The 18,756-nt window shown below is 40.9% G+C and overlaps 1 protein-coding gene across 6 annotated transcripts in view; it reads right to left on the bottom strand.

The window, feature by feature from the left end:
• The window catches only part of cadm1a (cell adhesion molecule 1a), a 382,219-nt gene extending 364,636 nt beyond the window's left edge, over nt 1-17,583 (bottom strand). For 2 of the 6 annotated variants that reach the window (XM_085798377.1, XM_085798372.1), the window contains exon 1: nt 17,311-17,545. In XM_085798377.1, coding sequence (XP_085654503.1) covers nt 17,311-17,383 — 73 coding nt within the window. In that variant the 5' untranslated portion in view covers nt 17,384-17,545. Of the gene's footprint in view, nt 1-17,310 lie in introns of all 6 variants that reach the window. The other 4 variants (XM_085798374.1, XM_085798376.1, XM_085798375.1 and 1 more) reach the window with 4 other exon arrangements.
• Nucleotides 17,584-18,756: the final 1,173 nt, after the last annotated feature.

Below are 18,756 nucleotides of genomic sequence, written 5' to 3' on the forward strand. Positions count from 1 at the left end.
TCGTCATTGGGCACAAAGCAGGATGTGTTATCCAAAGCTGCTCAAAGCATCTAAATATGGAAGCAGTGGGACTTCACACTGAATGTTTGGCTGTGGCTCTGTAATAGATTTTGCCATCATATAAGCAGATCGCATGAGGTCAGAGGTTTTTGCAGCTGTTAGTGGAGGTTCGGAGAGGTCAGATCGCACATAATCTATCTGATCTTTCTTTAAATGTACCGACTAAAGGGCACCCTGGGAACGATCCAAAAATAAAGAGGAACCTTAAAAAAAAAAAAGAGGGTTTCTAAAAGAAGCTGGCCAAGGAATATGCTTCACACATGAATTAACGTTTGCATACCAAACGGAACGAGCCGTGTTATATAACTATGAATACTGAAAAGGTTAATACCACTGGGACTGCACCCTCACCCAAAACATATAGCCTACATCTGCCTTTCTATTTTTGTAGTCACTTACATTTCATTTTCATTTTATCTAAGGCAGCCAGTTCTAGCATGTTGTACCATATGTTCCACCATTTATTCAAATCAGATACACTGTAACTTTCTATAAGATGAAAAGCACCAGCTCCGACGGCTTCTAGTCCCCATCACTACCTTTCTGTCGCTAATGGCTGCAGGTGATGCATACACATGCACTCAGAGGTATTCAAAACAGCAGGAAGAACCGAAGCCAACTGATGCACTATTTATTCCATGCAGGAACACGGTTGCTCCGATGGCAGTGAAAGTTGGGGGAAATTACCAGGCTGCCTCTCCACAGGCCTGACTGATTATTCTCAAAGACTGCGTGCCCCATAATCCCCTTGTTTCTGAGGGGGGCCTGATTGTACTGCCATACATGCAGGAACTTCAATAAAACAAAAACTTCAGGAGGAAATCTGCAATGTGGGACTGAGCTGAGGTAGAGGGACAACAATTTACGCCAGCATCCGTCCTCTCAAGTATAAATACCAGCATCCATCATCAAAATATACAGAAGGACCAGAAACTTAAAAGATACTGACACAGTCAAGTGCAGTTGTGAAGTCAGAGGGTTAGTTTGATGGATTCGGTTTTGTCAAAACTTTTAAAAACTTAATATTGAATTCATAACACTCTAAAATATTTCCTTTACTGCCTCTCCTCTTGAATACTGTCAGAACAACATAATAATTAACACAAAAGAGGAATTGCAAAACATTAGTCAAGGGTATTTATTTATTTACAGATTCTTTTGTCTATAAGATGCCAAAAAATAAATTACAAATGCCTGTTTAATTAGCTGTTTTTCAAACAATTTGAAGGAAAAAAGTAAAAAAATTAATTATTTGATTGCCAGTGATTAATTTTATGTGGAAATGAAAGGAAGATAATAATAATCAGAAGATCATTGTGAAGACTGTGTTTGAATAATTGTTTGCCTTTTGTTGTACGTCAAAATCCTTTATTGGCCCTTGTGGTGTTTTGTTAACTGGTTATCTTCTCTCTGAAGTACTTTGAGATATGATATCAGCGGGAGCGCAGTGACCACAGAGGCGTGTCAGAGCCGCTGATGTGAAAATCTGAACCTGATTTGACTGCTGTGAATATAATCACTCCATCTCACCAACTCTTTTTACAGTTAACTTTCACCATATGAAGTCCTGCCACTGACAACAGTCTTCATTTCCACAGCAGGACAGTACTCCGGGCTATACCGATGCTTCTGAAACACAAACCACCGCCCTTAAAAACTACAAAATCGAAACAAAATTTAAAAAAAAAACCACACATTTTTTCATTCAGTTAGCATTTCTGAGACACTACTCTTTATTTTATTTCCACAATACGAAAGTCTAGTCATTCAAACTTCAAGGTTCTCTCTCCCCACACATAAAAAGTTTACTACAAAAACACTAAAGCCTTTACTAGTCATTAGATCACCTTGAAAGTAGCCAAACTTAAAAAACAACTGAAATACACTGAGATCAGTTGAGTTGAGTTGAGTCTAAGTATATGATACAGCCTGGTAGAATCAGGGCAGGATTTTAGTAATACTGAGCAACAACACCTGTCCTTATAAGAGCCCAGAATCTTCAAAATAAATAGAAAATTTAAGATGACCTTAAAAAGTTTTCAATGGTTACAACATTAACTCGTAGATGTGAAAAATTAACTTTATCCTGATCCTCCTCTGGTTTTGTGATCTGTGTGTTCCCTGTGAAGCCACTGAAATAACAGTTTAGTTTTAAATCAATTTACTAAAGATTCAGGATCAACTCTCAAAACAGGCCACAACACTTAGGACGGTCACCTGTTTTGATGTTATGGCTGATCACTGTACAGTATATCTGCCTAGACAGCCACCTTTAAAAGTCTATTGTTGAAGGTCAACATTTAGGGCCTAAATATAGAGCATTGACGGAGCTACCCCTCTTTAATTCCCCTAAGCTGCCTCCCCTCGATCCATACTTCCATTAAATAAAGTCCAATTGTTCCAACCGCTCATTAATTTCAGTGGGAAACACATTGTCAGTCTATAAGCCATGGTAAATTACGTGCTGGCACAAACTCAAAATCATATGTGAAAAGGCTGCGTCAGCTTTTGCAAAACACTGGTTCTTGCCTCAGCAGCTTCAGTCTGTGCAGCATAGCAGGCGTTCTCCATTTGACTAATGTGATCAGTGAGGGATATCAGAATTTGTAGACAACACAACGAAGTTTTGACTTCTGGTTGACCAACAGAGTATGAGGTTCTTTTTATATTCATAAAGTCATGTCAGGAGAACCTGTCTTGAATCCACACAGGATTTCTAGGGGAACACTGAATTGTTCTGCATTTTGAATGAATATGCCACTGCCAGTTTGATGCCAGTCCATGCCTATTTTATAAGAGCTGACAAAATGAATTAATCAGCATTCATTAATGTGTTATGCAGCTCATATTTCAGTAAAAGAAAAAAATATTGGGCGGCTACATAAACTGAGGTCAGGACCGAATCAAGAGGTTTTGGGGGTTTGATTGGAGCAGTGTCTCTGGGAAAGAGCTACAGTTCAAGTGTTCAATCCGCCAAGATGTCAAAACAAAACTGAATCTGTAAAGCTAAGAAAGCCATCACATAGACAAACTGCAAATGTGCCCATGAGCGTTTTTGATGCAACTGCTTGAGCCGATTTGTATGTTTCACTATCTAAAACCAAAACAGGACTCATTTTAAACAGATGTTCTAAACTGTTAAATCAGCCTTTAAATGAATAAAAAGAGGCTGAAGTTTTAGTTTAACGAGAAAGTATCAAGAATAATAAAGCCACAGGTCACTACTTGAATTTTCTGATACTCTTAGTGACAAGAAAAAAAATGGAGGTTTGAAAAGAAATAGGAGTAGAACAATTTACTACAGAAAATACAACATGTCTGTAAAGCCTATACCGCAGCAATCTGAGGGTGTTAGGTGGAACCTCTCCCAGCATGCACTAGGAAAAGGCGCGAAGGCAAGGAAACAACCCAGAGAGGTCAGCAGTCCATCACAGGAGGAGATCAGATCTTAAGAAAATTCAGCAGCGCTTGGACATGTAGTCACAGGCTTCCACCTTTGTCATTTCTCCTCTGAAATGAACCGCAGTTGTCATTTTTTCCTCCCCAAAACATTAGTGTGACAAAATAGAAGGCAAACTGACATGGCCGCCACGCTCTGCCTTTCGCTATTTTTGCTCTGAAATGACCCACCCTTGTCATCTTTCAGCACATTAGCGTGACAAAATGGAGAGGAGATTGAAGGGGCACCATCTGTGGATGACAGAGGACGCAATGAATCGATTTCTACTGTCTGATGTGCTGCTTCACACAAAGCTATATATATATATATATATATATATATATATATATACATACATGTATATTTTTTTTATTATCGACTGATCAAAGAATGTATTTACAAATTAAAAGCTGTTTTCTTTTAAACTTCCAATGGAAAACAATTACCACCAGCTGATAACCAATTAATTCATCCCTGTCACACAGATGCAGCAATTGTATTCACCTGGATGCATTGCAACTGTGCACCAGTCTATTGTTACACATTGGCACACGTCAACAAATAAAGATTAGATGTCAAGGATCAAAAAGCTGCTGAAACTGCTGAATGGATTTTATTCGGCCTGACCCTCACAGCTGGCACCGTGTAGCCAGGCTACGCCCATGCTGGAGTGGTGCTGCACCGACAGAGTAAGGTTGCTGAATGTTGCTGATGTGGTGGAAGGTGGACGACTAAACTGGTTTAGAAAAAATTCATAGGTGGAGTGATACAGTAACTACGGGGAAGGATAAGACAGCAACGTTAATGAACAGTGAGACAATGTCAAAAAAGGAGGAATTATCTGAGCCCCAAAAGTTGGTCAAATCTGGTCTTACATCCATTCAAAAGACATTAAGTTGCTGAGCTGTAGTCTACTTGTTCAGATTCAGTCTTCAGATTCCCTAGGACTTTCAGTATAAACTTGGTACATGAGCTGGTCTCACTTAATAGAAGCTTATGTCTGGGAGGAGAAAAAAAAGACCTTCCATGTGAAGTATTACACTGTTATATGGCTTTCAAAAAGCACTAATAGAGCTGTCTAAGCTTCAATTACAGGCCAATCGCTCTGGTGTGGGAGGTAATAAGATGTATGTCGAGAAAACCGCTATCCTCCGCTGGCATTGTTCCACAGGTCAGAGTTGACACGGAGGATGTGGAGTGACATCCTGAGCGGTTATGTAGGCAGCGGTGAGCGAACACATCGTCTTAAGAGTCCGGTGTGACAGGACACGAGCATAGATCATGAGCTACATAAGTCATTGTATGTAAACTGACCAGGTCCATTCAGCTTGTGGCTAATCATGTTTGAAAATTTTATTAAAAAGATAATGCGATGATGTATCACAAGAGGTGTAGACTCTGGTGAAACTTTGTAAATTATTGAACTAATGTCAAGTCAGGTCTTCTTATAACCATAAATTACAGAGAAATTCAAATACAAATATTTTTCTTATTTCTTAGAGGGGAAATACTTGCAGTATCTGTTGTCAATAGAATCATGAACACTGCCATGCACTGAGGAACTTACAGGAGAACACCTTCTGAAGGTGTAGTTTCACACTTTCTAATTAAAAAGAATGAATTTAAATTTCAAAATAAAGGCCTTGGTACACTTCATATACTGTGTGTATGTCAGTGGAAAGACTAGGGGGAGAGGTGTGTGTGCCAATTTTTGCACTTGGCTCAGATATGAGGCACGAGACAGGATTTGAACTCGCCTCTTCACCATCACCTTTTGGTGCAAGCGAGTGCAAAAGTGTGAAATTATGTGGCGTAATCCCCGCGGTACAATTCGCCAAATCTCGCCTCTCTTTCTCTGGCTGCATGCATCGCGCCCCTTCATGTGCTTATACGGATGGATATAAATGTCTGTTGATAACTGCGTAATATTACACTTTAGCTTTAATATATCAACACTTGCGAAGCTCGGCACGTAGGTGTGGCTGACAACATTTACATCCTCTTCAGTAAACACAATTTCATCACCGATCAATTATGAATGGATAACAGCCACAGCTGCTCAAGGCAACACTTTGAAAAAGGTCAGAAGCCCCTCAAATGCACAGATTCTGAAGGGAACTTTTCTCTTTTTTCAACTTTACCGATGCTGCTATTTTTGCAGGTATTCTGTCATCATAACCGACAACCCAAAGGAGAAATGTTGAGATAAGACAAGACTCTCAGCAATCAGCAACGTAGAGAGAGTTTAGATGATCCTGGCATGTCAGGTCAACTCTGCAACGCCAGACAACCAATCAATACGCAGACAGTTTGCTAGACTCGCGGCTTCTCATCCTCAAAAAAAAATATTCTTATGCGGATTAACTGCTCCTTCACCCATTTTCATTTTCAGTCGAGAAGGTATTAATCTGACAGCCAAGTGAAGCCCAACAAATACTACACACTTCAAAGCAGCAGGAACCGCTTTGGAAAACCGGCCAGGTTCAAACATTTCCTTTCATTTCTATTTTCAGTCAGAGACACATACCCTGCCCATGGTGTTTTAAACAACTCAGAGTAAACCCGAAAATACAGAGCTGCTTATTGATGTTCCAACCAAACCTTTTAGCTCATTTAAAGTTGGATTCACTGCTTAACTTGAGCGTGTAAAGGGGGGGGCGGGGGGTTGTAGGAAGCAGGTAAACCCATTACACATAAACATACTGCTGTCCTCTTCTTTTTTTTAACCAGGCAGATAGCATCAATTTGTCATCTTCACTTCATTATTCTTTAATGATTTTTTTTCACTTGCACTGTCAGCTCTAGACATTTTGTCTCGGTCTGCCTCAGTTATTTCAAGTTCAGTTAGTGATGTCCTACATTTCACTGAAAGTCTTTCACCTCCTACACAGCACTGATTCTTTTGGCTACACTGGATTTGGTCCACTGTCAGTGGGTACTCGGATGAAAAGTACAAACATTACTTATTAAGAGCTGGGCATGGGAAAACTCTTGGTGAAATCAAAATGCCCACACACACAAAAAAAAAAATTGTAATGGATGGATGGATGGATGGATGGATGGACAAAAATTTGAGCATAACAGCCAACCCCGAGGTCGTACAACAAAGAGCCACGGCCTGGCAAGGAGGCCTTGGGTTCCAAGTGTTGTCCATACAATAAAGTTGTGTGGGAGCAAGGTGAGCAGGCACTTTGCTTTCACTCCCTTTGGTGAAGTACCTCCTGCAGGATGTGATTTCTCCCTGAGTGCCCACAGCGACGTGAGAGCTACAGGTAGGGCCGGGGAAAAAAAACACTCATGGTCACGATGTAAAACCAGATCACAACACAAGGCAGCTGAATAATGCATGTTCTGCGCTGTAGTTATTAGAACAACTCCATGTATCAGTGCTTTTCTTTGGCTGCTTACCTCTGTGATGGTAAGAAGAAAAAACTGCCTCTTTCAGTTGTAAGACTCAGTGAGTTTCTTTTATGTTTTTAAATACTCAATATCTTTGTATGCAAGTGCATTTCTTTCTCCAAAGTAAAAAAAAAAAAAAAAATTGCAAGAGGACACACACAGTGAACTGGATTCAAACTCTGTCAGATCAGAGGCTGATGGCAAGCAGGGATTGGTTTGTCCTACTTACAGTAAATATTGTTGTTCCCAAGTCCTGATTATTTTTATTTTGGGAGATAAACAAACTAAATGTGCACCTATCATTTCAAGTTATTGTTTTAACATAAAGATGCACAAAAATTATATATGTCAAACCTTCCTGATTGAGAGAAGGCCAGCCTAAGAGTAACAGTAAAATCCTAATGGACAACATGCCGCTCACTCAGAGCCAGGCAGAAGCAGGAGGCCAAACTGCAGAGAGCCTTATCTACCAGCAGAAAGCATAGTGAGCATACACAACGGTCCAGGTGCTTTTTAGCCCTCATCAATGAGATGTTTGCTGCCAAATCCTATTCTTCCAAATGTTGATGAAGACTCACTCAGCAAAAAGACTCTGATGCTAACTTGAAAGTTTCGCAGGAACAACTCAATCAGGTACAAAGAATATGAAACCATCCAAAAAAGGTGGCTAAACCGATAAATCAATTCAAACACTGTCCTTTAAATTGCAGATATTCTTCTTTGCTTTGGACAGGGGTCTTTTTACCCATTCTCAAGCTTGGGGACTAACGGATTACATGTAACAGATTACATGTAACAGTGTTACGTAATCAGGATACAAAAAAAAGGTAACTGTAATCTGTTACAGTACGGAAAAAACGTGTAATCAAATTACCGGTATATTTGATAAAAAACGGGGATTACTTGGCAAGATTAAATTTAAAAAAAAATCAACCATAATGCACAGCGTGCACACAACACCTCAACAAACCAACACGTGAAACGAGTCGACCACGCGCGTAACCTCCTGTGTGTGTCCCACTTTCCACACACCGTACCGTAAGTTACTGATTACACTTAAACAGGTAACTTGTAATTGTACTGGATTACATTACATTTTTTTTAGTAAACCTCCCAACCCTGCCCATTCTTACACCCACAGGATCACTGCAGTGCAGTTAATAAGTCACATCAATACAGACACACGATACACTGGATGTTTTACTGTGCTAAATTTCAAAACAAACACATAGTAATACAAATGATTCTGGTATAATGCACAGCATGGAGCACAACTGAAACCTTACACACTTAAGGTGGACACAGTACGACGCTATTGCAGCAAAGATTGTGCCAGGTTACCTGAGGCGTTGGTATTAAAAGTTTAATGAAAAGACTTTAGTTACAGGAAAACAAATAACTCAAGAATGTAGCCAAGAATGTATTGTTTTTCATACGAGCAAGAATGTGACTGTGACACTAAATGAAACTAAGTGGTCCAAAACTGCCTTCGCAATCTCAAATTTCAGCGCAAGGCAGGGCCCCATTGTTCCTCGGCAGGTTAAGATTTTCCTCTGCAACATGCAACTAGGACACAAAGAAAATGAGACAGTGCATTATTGTGTTGCAGTTGTCTGGCATCAGCGCAGAAAATATCAGTCAAGACAGAGTTACAATGGATGAGACAAAGGACGGGAACTGAGCACAGCGGGTGAGACGTGATCCCGGTTCCACGGTAGACAGTGTAACAGCCTGAAGGGTCTCATCAGGAGCAAATTCACTGAAATGTAATACAAGCGGGAGTGTTATGTAAAATGAAAGATGGGAGAACCCAAATCACTCAAGCCTACTGTGCTCCGATGGCTAATGCATACCTGTATTGTATTCAGAAGGGCATTCATTTCCACTCCGATGATTACAACGGAACACCAGCTGTATTGTTTATTTGGTTGAAAGCACAAATGATATGCATTGATTCCTTATTCATTCATTGTTGAACTCAGCATTGTATCTATGAATGCAGGCAAAATGGGCCCAATTACAGCAAGCGATGCCTCCCTGTGACTCCAAAGTGGAGAAAGATGATGAAGGCCTCAAACTGGGAGGAAAGGAGCAATCAAAGGCCACTTGTTGTCCTTTGTAAATTCAAAAACCGGAATGGAAAACATTTCTTGCTGTGACTGACAATGGCTCACTGGGGATCTCAGATTTGATTAGTCAACCACATGCAAGTATTAGATGTAGCACCATTTCCTACTGTCAAAAGTCCTCTATTGTCCTTGGACTGACCCTACGCATTACAGTATGTCTGAAATTACTGCTCAATTTATCCATGAAGTGAGCCGCAGAAATATATTGGAAAAAATAGATAAATTACATAGGTGTCAATGAAAGTGTTCAACTGTTTGCTCAGATTCACTTTGATTGACACCTTTCATTATTGTTGACAGTAGGATATTTATTGATCAAGATATTATCATTCCTAAACGAGTGAGTGTTAAAAAGGATAATAAACATTACGATCACTCAAGATCATTCTGATGCTTTTTTAGCCTGCATAACTGGTTTTATTCACTTATTATTTCCAGTCTCTTGCGCTCTCCCATTTCTTTTATTGCTACCATTAATGAAACTCAACATTTCCTGCACATTTCACATTAAAAGGCTATCAAAAAAGGGAGGGATTATGCCCATTGGGCACGACTTTTAGCAGCAAAGTGGAAATAGTATTTCCATATAAAAAAAAAAAACTACGAAACCAAGTATGATAATAAGAAGGACGTGACTGTAGAGTTAACGGGTAAACATGGAGGATGTGTTTGCATTAACCAAGAAACAATGGAAAGAGGAAACAAAACCCTGTCTCCAATGTAACCCTGCTCCAAATAAGGAGCTGATTCTCTGTGCTGTTGATGTAAATACAGGCCAGTATTAAGAATTTATGGCATGGGGACTGTTACAAACAACTGCAAAACAGTTTAATCAAGCATGCATTCAGCCAGCAGTATACGGTATGTGGTTATAAAATCAGGATTTCGGCAGTGCAGAGCAGCAGCTTGAAAAAAGGCTTGGAAGTGAGTGCTGGTTAACATGTAGTCTTAGTGGGCCATGTTTCACTCACTGTATTAAACATGTTCCGTTGTCTGACACCAGACACGGAAAAACATGTAAATGAGAGCAGCTTTACTGGGAATTCAGTTTTATTAAAAATACTGTCTGTGAGCACAGAGAGGAGGAGAGAGGCGTTTTCAACCACACCCTCAATTTCCCATACTGAGCAGCATCTGTGGTCCAGCTATACAAGGTTTTGACCCAGTCTTGTCCTCCAATGTGATTGTGTGTGTATGTTTGTGTGCCTGTCTATCTGTCTGTCTGTCTGTCTGTGTGTTTGGGTGTTATCCCAGCTGTCAGTGTTTGGTCAGGACAGATTCCATGTGTCAGATGCACGAGGCAGATCCACCTGCCCGAGGCTGTGCCCTAATGTTGCCAGGTCTCCTTCTTGTGCTTCACAATAAAAGGCCAGAGTTTTTTGTGTCATTGTTTCTCTGTGAGAGTGAAAACACTTTTCAGTTAAGATGGATCTTTCTGTAGATGCTACAGCGTGTTTCCAGTTGACAGCCTGCCGATGAAATGCCAATTTTTTACCCTGATGTCGGCTTCTCTTTGTAGCTGTAACAGCAGGAGCACTGTGCTGCTCTCGGGACTGTCTTCCCTGCCATCAGCAGCAGAGCTGCTTGCATCCTCACCACCCTGATATCTTGGCCTGACTGTCTGTCTGTCTGTCTGTCTGTCTGTCTGTCTGTCTGTCTGTCTGTCTGTCTGTCTGTCTGTCTGTCTGTCTGTCTGTCTGTCTGTCTGTCTGTGGTTTCAGAGGCAATTATGTAATATTTGTTAGAAAGCCAAAGCTTCTACTTAACGTAACAAGTTATCAACCTGTCTCTGCTGTATGTGGGGGGAGGGGCTGAGACACAAACACAGTAAAAGAGAAAGCTGATGAAAGAGAAATATGGCCATAAATGACAGCAGACCCTCCCACTGAGCTGAAATGAATCTTGTGCACGTAAACTAGTACATGAAAATAAAAAAAACACTTTGTTTCTTTTCTTTGGTTTGGGAAACTAAAAACCACAACACTCAGTGAGAGTACAGGCGGAGATACCCAGACTTTCAGTCTTTAGTATGGGTAAAGCTCCATGTCCCACAGGCAGTCTGTTATAAATCTGTGGCCTTCCGGCCCAGGCAAGGCAAAGACATTGTACAAATGTTTTCACCGTCTGAGTAACAGCAACCATAACAACTAAATACATCTTTGGTGGTAATGTTGGTAGTGCTCCCCTTTAAACTGGAATTAGCAAGTAAAGCTGGTTGTGACATAAAGTGAAAAAGTAGTGTGTACATGACATTTCCACTTTAATCCCTGACTAAATGCATCACAGCCTTGTAATGCTTCAGCTCCGTAGACTCTCATCCTCACTCTTTCTCTAGTGATTTTCTGATTTCTTAAGCTCGTCAGCATTTGTTTTCAGCGCGAGGAGCTTGAGGACTCAGTCGGACGGGACTCCTACGAGTGATGTTCAGAAAATATTTGCATTCACCTCAGCGGCCTTTTGTGCATCACCGTTATGTAAATATCATAAATATTCAAATGTCTGCTGAATTTGACTCATTTCACTTGTTCCACAGCACAGAACCGTCTAATTTGATACCTCTGTCAGTGGGCTGCTTTCACAACGGCAGATTGCTGCCCACGCCCACCAGCGCAACCCCTCCCCCCCACCAACCCCCAAGAGATTTGGAATCCGAGCATGCTTACTTGACATCCCATCAGTCGGCGGCTCACTAACAAGTAGGCCATAAACCTTTTTTTTCTCTTTGATTACACTAAGTGCACAGAGGCCAGATGCAACCCAGCCCCGTCATCTGTTGGTCTGCCAGCAGACTAACTGTAGACTGGGGGGGCAGAGGGGGAGGGGGAGGGGGAGGGTCACTCGGGGTCCCCTCCCTTCAGGAACACAGCCATTGTTCTTCATTACAAGTAGGGAGACTGCTGTGGGGTACGGACGGAGAACAAGTCCATTTCCGCACCTGTTTTCCATCAGCAGGGCTCCTACTGGCTTGACTCGGAGCCAAACCACGCTGCACCACAGCTCGCCTCCCTCTGATAGAGGTTCTCTTTGGAACTCCAGCTGTCCATCAATGTTTTGTGCCACTTAAAGGTAAAAATTGAAAGTGGCAATTTCCATGTCAAACAGTTTTCAAAGGAAGGAAATAAACTTTTAAGTTGGTTATTTGTCTGGAAGCAGCACGTCCATCATTACAGGACACTAAAACTGCAGCCAAATGAGCACTAGTAGGGCTCATTAACACAATATACATCATCTATTCTAACTGTCATGTAACAGAGACTCTTTAGAAATCAGATGACTGTGATTTGTGGCAGAAAATAGTGATTAAATGAGGTCTAAAGTAAATGCTGAATTAAAGCAGGGTCTGTTTCAAAAGAAAAAGAGAATGAATCTCTCAATTTCATTAACAAAAACAGGACTGGTTCACATACTGCATTCATAAGGGTGCACTCTCCAGGCAGCTAATGCTACAACCGTCTCTGAACAGTGGACTACTACTGGACAATGGCACTAAAGCACTTCTTATTAAAATGAAGCAATGCATGAATATACTCAACGTGTAATTGTTTCATTTCACATTATACTACCAAGAGAGGCATAAATGACTAATTTAATAAGTACGCTATTAATAGAATGTCGACTTAATGAAGTACCGGTCCAGGTTGAATCTAATCAGTGATGTAAGGATTTCCTGCTTCACTCTGGTCTCGTTCAGTGTTGATCCAAAAATCGTGGTTAGGTTTCGGGTGATGATCTAACAAAACAAGCAACTTGGTAATGAACTCATAAGATTTAGTTTCATTATTTATCAAATGAATTTTGTAAATAAAAGTATTAGCGTCAGTCTTAATTAGAATAATTTCAGCTTCAGGGCTTCACACAGGAAAGATGACGGAAATGTTGATCAATTATACAACAGGTATGACATTATAAAGTCTGCTGCATATCAGCTCCTTCAGTCAACAACACTGTTAGCACAGCAGATAACTGTAATAGTCTTTCAAGTGAGAATACAAGTACCAAAATTGGTATGTTTCTCCCGATGGGGCAATTAATTTGAAAAATCCTTTTAGCCACTTGAAATTTTAGGCAATTTTATGTGGGAATGCCGTGTAGTCACTGTATTTTTGATAGTGCTACTATGCATTTTGTTCAAATCGCGCAACATTTTTACTTGAGATCAGAAGTGAAGCGGTTGTTATCTACACTGATACGAGACCAGCTTGCTCAATATCTGGTAAACAAAGCTGATGTTTACAGCTGAGAATCAGGCTTCTCATTTTCTTGCCTTCAAGACCCCATGGAGTGGAGACTTCATAGAAAAGTGTCACTTCCTGAAAAACACTGTGGCCAGATTGAACGCAGTTTCTGAGGGCAACAACAAATCTCAAGTGAAGAGCACAACAACAAGCACAAAGGTGGCGAGGGAGAAGCGAGAAGCACGGAGATCAGATCTTAAATGAGCTGTCACATGGTAAGGGGTGGATGAAAACAATCGCATCAAAGATCTGTTATATATTGAAGGTAAAATGCACACTGAAAAAAATATTTCTCCAGGTTCACCACCATAGATTTGCCGTCAAATTGCTTTTCTCTAATTCATATCACATGACATCCCTGATATTGACAGAGTTTAGAATAATCCTCCATCCAGTCATCACCTTCAGGCTGTAAACTAAAGCCAATAATGTACAAAATGTTTCCAGCTACGGGTTAATTTAGGCTTTGGTACAACAACGCTGCCAGAAAAAAACAGATGGATTAACTCAACACATGCTGAGCCACTACAAAGTAATAAGTTCCAATGGGATCTACTTACTCCTGTTCATTGTCTGAGGACAGCATGACTATCATTTGCATGCAGAGGACAAGAAAGATAAAGTTTCATAATGTCTTTCAGTGAGAAATATGTTGGTTCCTCTGGCAAAGCCTAAATCTGTATGCAACAGATGTGAGATGCTTTAATCCAATGCAACATGAAACATTGATAAGAAACATAAATCAGCATCCTAGCATCCAAATGCATACAATAGGAAGCATGTAAAAAAAAAACTACTGACAATGTTTAAGTCATCTATACACTTACCATACCGACATTTATCAACCTGTCATGATGTCATGTTAACATTTTTTTTCCTGCAGGCGCACACATAAACACTTTCTCACCTGCACTAGAATACCATTACATAACATCAGAAATATGAAGGCTTCGCACTATACCTGATAGATTGCCCAACCAAGATTTCAAGTCTCAGCAAGCTTGTGGTCAGACCATGCTGTGCTAGCACTCTGTAATAACACCTGTAAAGAGCCACGCCTCCGGTGCGCTAAGTGCATAATCTGTATTGCACTTACTAAATATTACGATACAAAACCACAGAGTGAGTGAATGATGATGACTAAATGACATACCACCATGAGTAAATTTACCACAGGATATGTAGCATTTTAAATCAATTCACAGCAGCATCATTATCACTCATTTCTTCCATCTTCTCAAACAATATACTGAACATTAAATATTAAAACCAACAGGAAAATGCCGTCACTGTTTGAGAGCAACAGTAAATTAAGTTTAATTAAAAACTTAACATGCAGCTCTATAAATCAAGAATTCATTACAGAATAGGCAGAGTGTCTAAATGCAACACATCAATGTCACAAGCAAAGCCAATTTTTAATAGGAGCCAAATAAAGATACAAAAATAAATGCAATACCAAAACATTCCTTTGTGTATTTATCTTGACACCTAGATAATAATGTTCTTGTGTATCCAATTACCACAATGAAACGTGACTTTTGATTCCTCTGTGGCCTAAAAATAGAGCTTGTCATGTCAATGCCATCACAACCAATTGCTCTTTCACTAAATAAAAAGGTGCAGATGAAGTACAATGAGCACAACTCATACCTTATGCATGATAATTTACTACTTCCTGTTTGAGTCATTTGCATGTACCAAAGACTGACACACAAAAAAACCCACACATCACTTATTGCCTTATTTCCAAGGGATGAACGTTATCTCTGGAGGTGCACTATATCCACCCTGAGCCCTCTGAAACAAGAGTGATGGCAGTCAAAAGCAGTGAACTGTGAATGCTTTCTCATAAATCCATTTAATTTGGAGCACTTGTGTGATTTGACGACAGTATGAGCCGAGTCTGTCTGCCAAAATGGAACTTACAGTTGGGGTGAAATTAATTAATGCTCCCTTCTCTCCTGACTGCACAGCAATTTTCACCCTGATAGCACCAACTTCCATTTATTTGTATGGAGGGAAATACAAATAAGCAATGCTTAGCACAATGTGAGCCTACTATGCGCTAGAGGTAAATAATTGATATGCTTTGTGCAAGCACCCAGAGCTTTGTTTAAAATCAGTGGAGCCATTTCCATGCAAGGTAAAGCACTGTCCAGTGTCCATAGAGATAGAGCAGCAGAGCCTTGTTTAGTTTGCGATGCTTATACGACACTTTAACTGACTTGACGCATAGAGGGGAAGAAATAAATTTAAAAAAAAAAAAAACATTATCAGACAGAGCGTCCATTTTAATGGATAAAACGTTATAATGGATTAAGCCTGGTGGATAATCCACAATGTGACAAACGTCGACATCTGCCTCCCTGTCATTCTCACCATTAGAAGCTCAAACTCAGCATAAAAAAGGTTTATATTCTTGCGGTGAGCAGCTTTGCACTGAATAACTTGAAGTTTGTAATCGTTCATGACGGCGCCGACTTCTCTGCTACAACAAGAGAAAGAGGCAGCGCAGCAAGAGTGATGAAAAAAAAACAAAAACAATCTCAAACCTGTAGTTTAAGCAGTTATATAATTGTGGAAGCTAACTGAAAGCATCTCCAGTGTCTAGCAGCATGTGCGTGCCGTGGAGGGGGGGTGCAGCACTGCCCCCGACTAGTCGCCTATTTCTATACGTCCTTATCGTATCAGTGCGCAAAGATAAATAACCCCCGAAACGAAAGAGCATTTCTCAGCGGTTCCCGACTGAACAAAGAGCGCACACACTGACAATATGTAACGGGGCACTTTATCCCGTCTCGGTGTGCTAAATAAGCGTGTGTGCTTGTTCCGCAGCCCGCCAACTCAACCAACACCACTCACAACAACATCACCAGGCTGTTTCTGAGCCAAACGCGTAGAAAAATAGTGTCGCAGTTTTCACCCTCACCAGCTTTTTTTCTCATTTCTTTATCTGTAACCTATCCGCTTCTTGAAACCATCTGACTCACACTATTACACCCTTATTACACCCTTGCTAACCTTTGATGTTGTATGATGCTACTGCATATCCAGTCACGATATTATGAAAACACCGCCCGGAGCGCAATTGGAAACTCACGCAATTTAATCTTTCCCCGTCTACCACCGAGTAAATATGTGTATCATAAGGCAACTGGACACATGACGCGAATGAGCGTGTAATGTGTTTCACTTCGGCATACATCCAGAACACCGTGCAGTCTTTTAAATACTGGCATTTCAACTTTTACAACGGCTTCGCCCGCGTTTCTCAGGGCTTCCTAATGAAATGTGGCGGCGGACGGATTCTCAAAAAACTGAGGTTTAATGAGGGATAACTGCTTACTGGTGTGTTATCCTTGCGCCGAATTTAAACACTGGCACAGTCTCGCCGGTAGCTCCCCAGTTATGTTCTACTACATTTTCGACTTTGTGATGCCATGTTACATTTACATAGTCTTGAAGCGGGTTCGCTGTAGCGTTTCCTCGACCCGCACGCTGTCAGGGATGCATTCCAATTTAACGCACCGCTGTTTCCTGAGATTTACAGCAGTCCTGGCTCCGTTTCGAAACAACACGCCACAAAAGTAACCAAGTTAGCAGCCCGACCACACAAACATCTCCCTAAGCGTGTCCACCGTGTCTCTCCGTGTCCCCGTGGACCACAGAAAACCACACTATCCGCTTTAACACAACCGAAATTGGCAATATATAAGAGTTGCCAGCTGTGTAGTGACAAAGCCATTTACAATTGTGAGCTGACAAAACTCATGTATTCTCAGGCAGCGTATCTGTAACGCCCGTTAACACACACGGGGCAGAAACATAAATCTGCCGTTTACCATTCACTATCTCAACTTTACCGACAGTTAGCTTTTTCCTACTTGCTGAACAACATCATTCATCCTAATGCTCTGCCGCGCACGTTAAAACATTTCTCCCCAGCACACTGATAAACACACATTCACACACACCGGCGTCTACATACATGTAATTCACAGAGCAAAGTGTGTATTCCGTCTTAATATAAAAGGAAAAGTCCTACCTTTTTGAAGAGCCGCTTGAAACAAGAATAAAAAGAGAATAGTCGCGAGAGAGCCACTGCGAGCGTTCGCCATGTTGGACACCTGCTTCAGTATGGCAGAGAGAGGCAGCTTCACCTATAGCAGCTACAACGGGACTCACTTAATGAGATGCAAGGGAGGGAGGGTACTATTTATCATATTCGTTTAATTCGCAATTTTGATAAATCCTGCTCCGACTAATAATAAATCTCTAGTGTTTCACCTCTTTCAATTCACTTGAAGCTAATAGGGGAGAAAAAAAAACTCAGCAGCGCGCTTAGTATATTTAAAGCTGTGTTGTACTGCAGGAGTGGCGAGGATGTTGTGTGTGTGTGTGTGTGTGTGTGTGTAGTGTTAGTGTAGTAGTGAATGGTGTGTGCAATGGATGGGGACGTCCTGGGACACATTTTGATAAAACTTTAAAAGCATTTTCTTGTTCTATTTTCAAAACTCTGCACTGGTTAATTATTCCCCTTTCTGTAGGCTACTATGCTATATCTCATACCCCCCCCCCACACACACACACACACACTCCCAAAGGCCCCCTCCCACCACCATGCCAGGTGATTCTTCACCTGCACTTCTGATGCATGGAGCAATGTGGTTTGATGGAGGAGGAGAGAAGGAAAGAGCGATGCCTCCCCCGGGGCAGCCGACCTGGAGAGTTGGTCACGCGGATGGAGCTGGTCTGGTGGTGCCGGTCTTGTTCACTCCCCGGAAGAAAATCAATAGCCTATTAGTGCCACTTCTTCATTTGCTGTCTGTCCCATCTGCAGTCGCCTACCAAACAGTGCATCAAAATGACAGAGTTTGTCTCTGTTGCTTTTATAGTACATCCAAAACTTCCTCGCTGGTCAAACAGGAAGTAGAACAAGTTACAGGTTTTGAAAAGATGAACTTATGAGACATGAATTCCCAATAGTGGGAAAATATCCAATTTTTAGTCCTTGCACAAAAAAAAAAAAGCATTATAAAATATAATGGGGTTCCCAAGCTGTGATGATGACTTTGCCAACCTCTCACTAATGAAAAATGAAATACTAGGCACATTTTCCAAGCCGATATAGAGGGTGGCGTGAGGCATCTCTAAATCACTAAAACATCCACACAACAAGAGAAGAGGTCCAGGTAACACATCACACACACACACACACACACATCTGATCCATTAAAGTGTATTAGAAATACAAAGATGGAGTTCTCAGGGCACTGGTTGAAACATTCAGACAGGCAGGGCACTGCTACTCTCAGATCTGGCATCTAAACGTAACTAAACATGATGGAATTCTTTTTATCTTAAACTCTTATCATTTTAAACTTTATAATTTCAAACACAAAGCGATGTGGTGCACAGATGTGATGGATCTATATCTGCCCACATTAATAGAAAGAGAACAAAGAGACAAAAGATAATTAGTAAACATAAT

The sequence above is a fragment of the Trachurus japonicus genome, chromosome 14, assembly GCF_045865225.1.
Source record: "Trachurus japonicus isolate A0001 chromosome 14, Traja_1.0".
Taxonomy (NCBI): domain Eukaryota; kingdom Metazoa; phylum Chordata; class Actinopteri; order Carangiformes; family Carangidae; genus Trachurus; species Trachurus japonicus.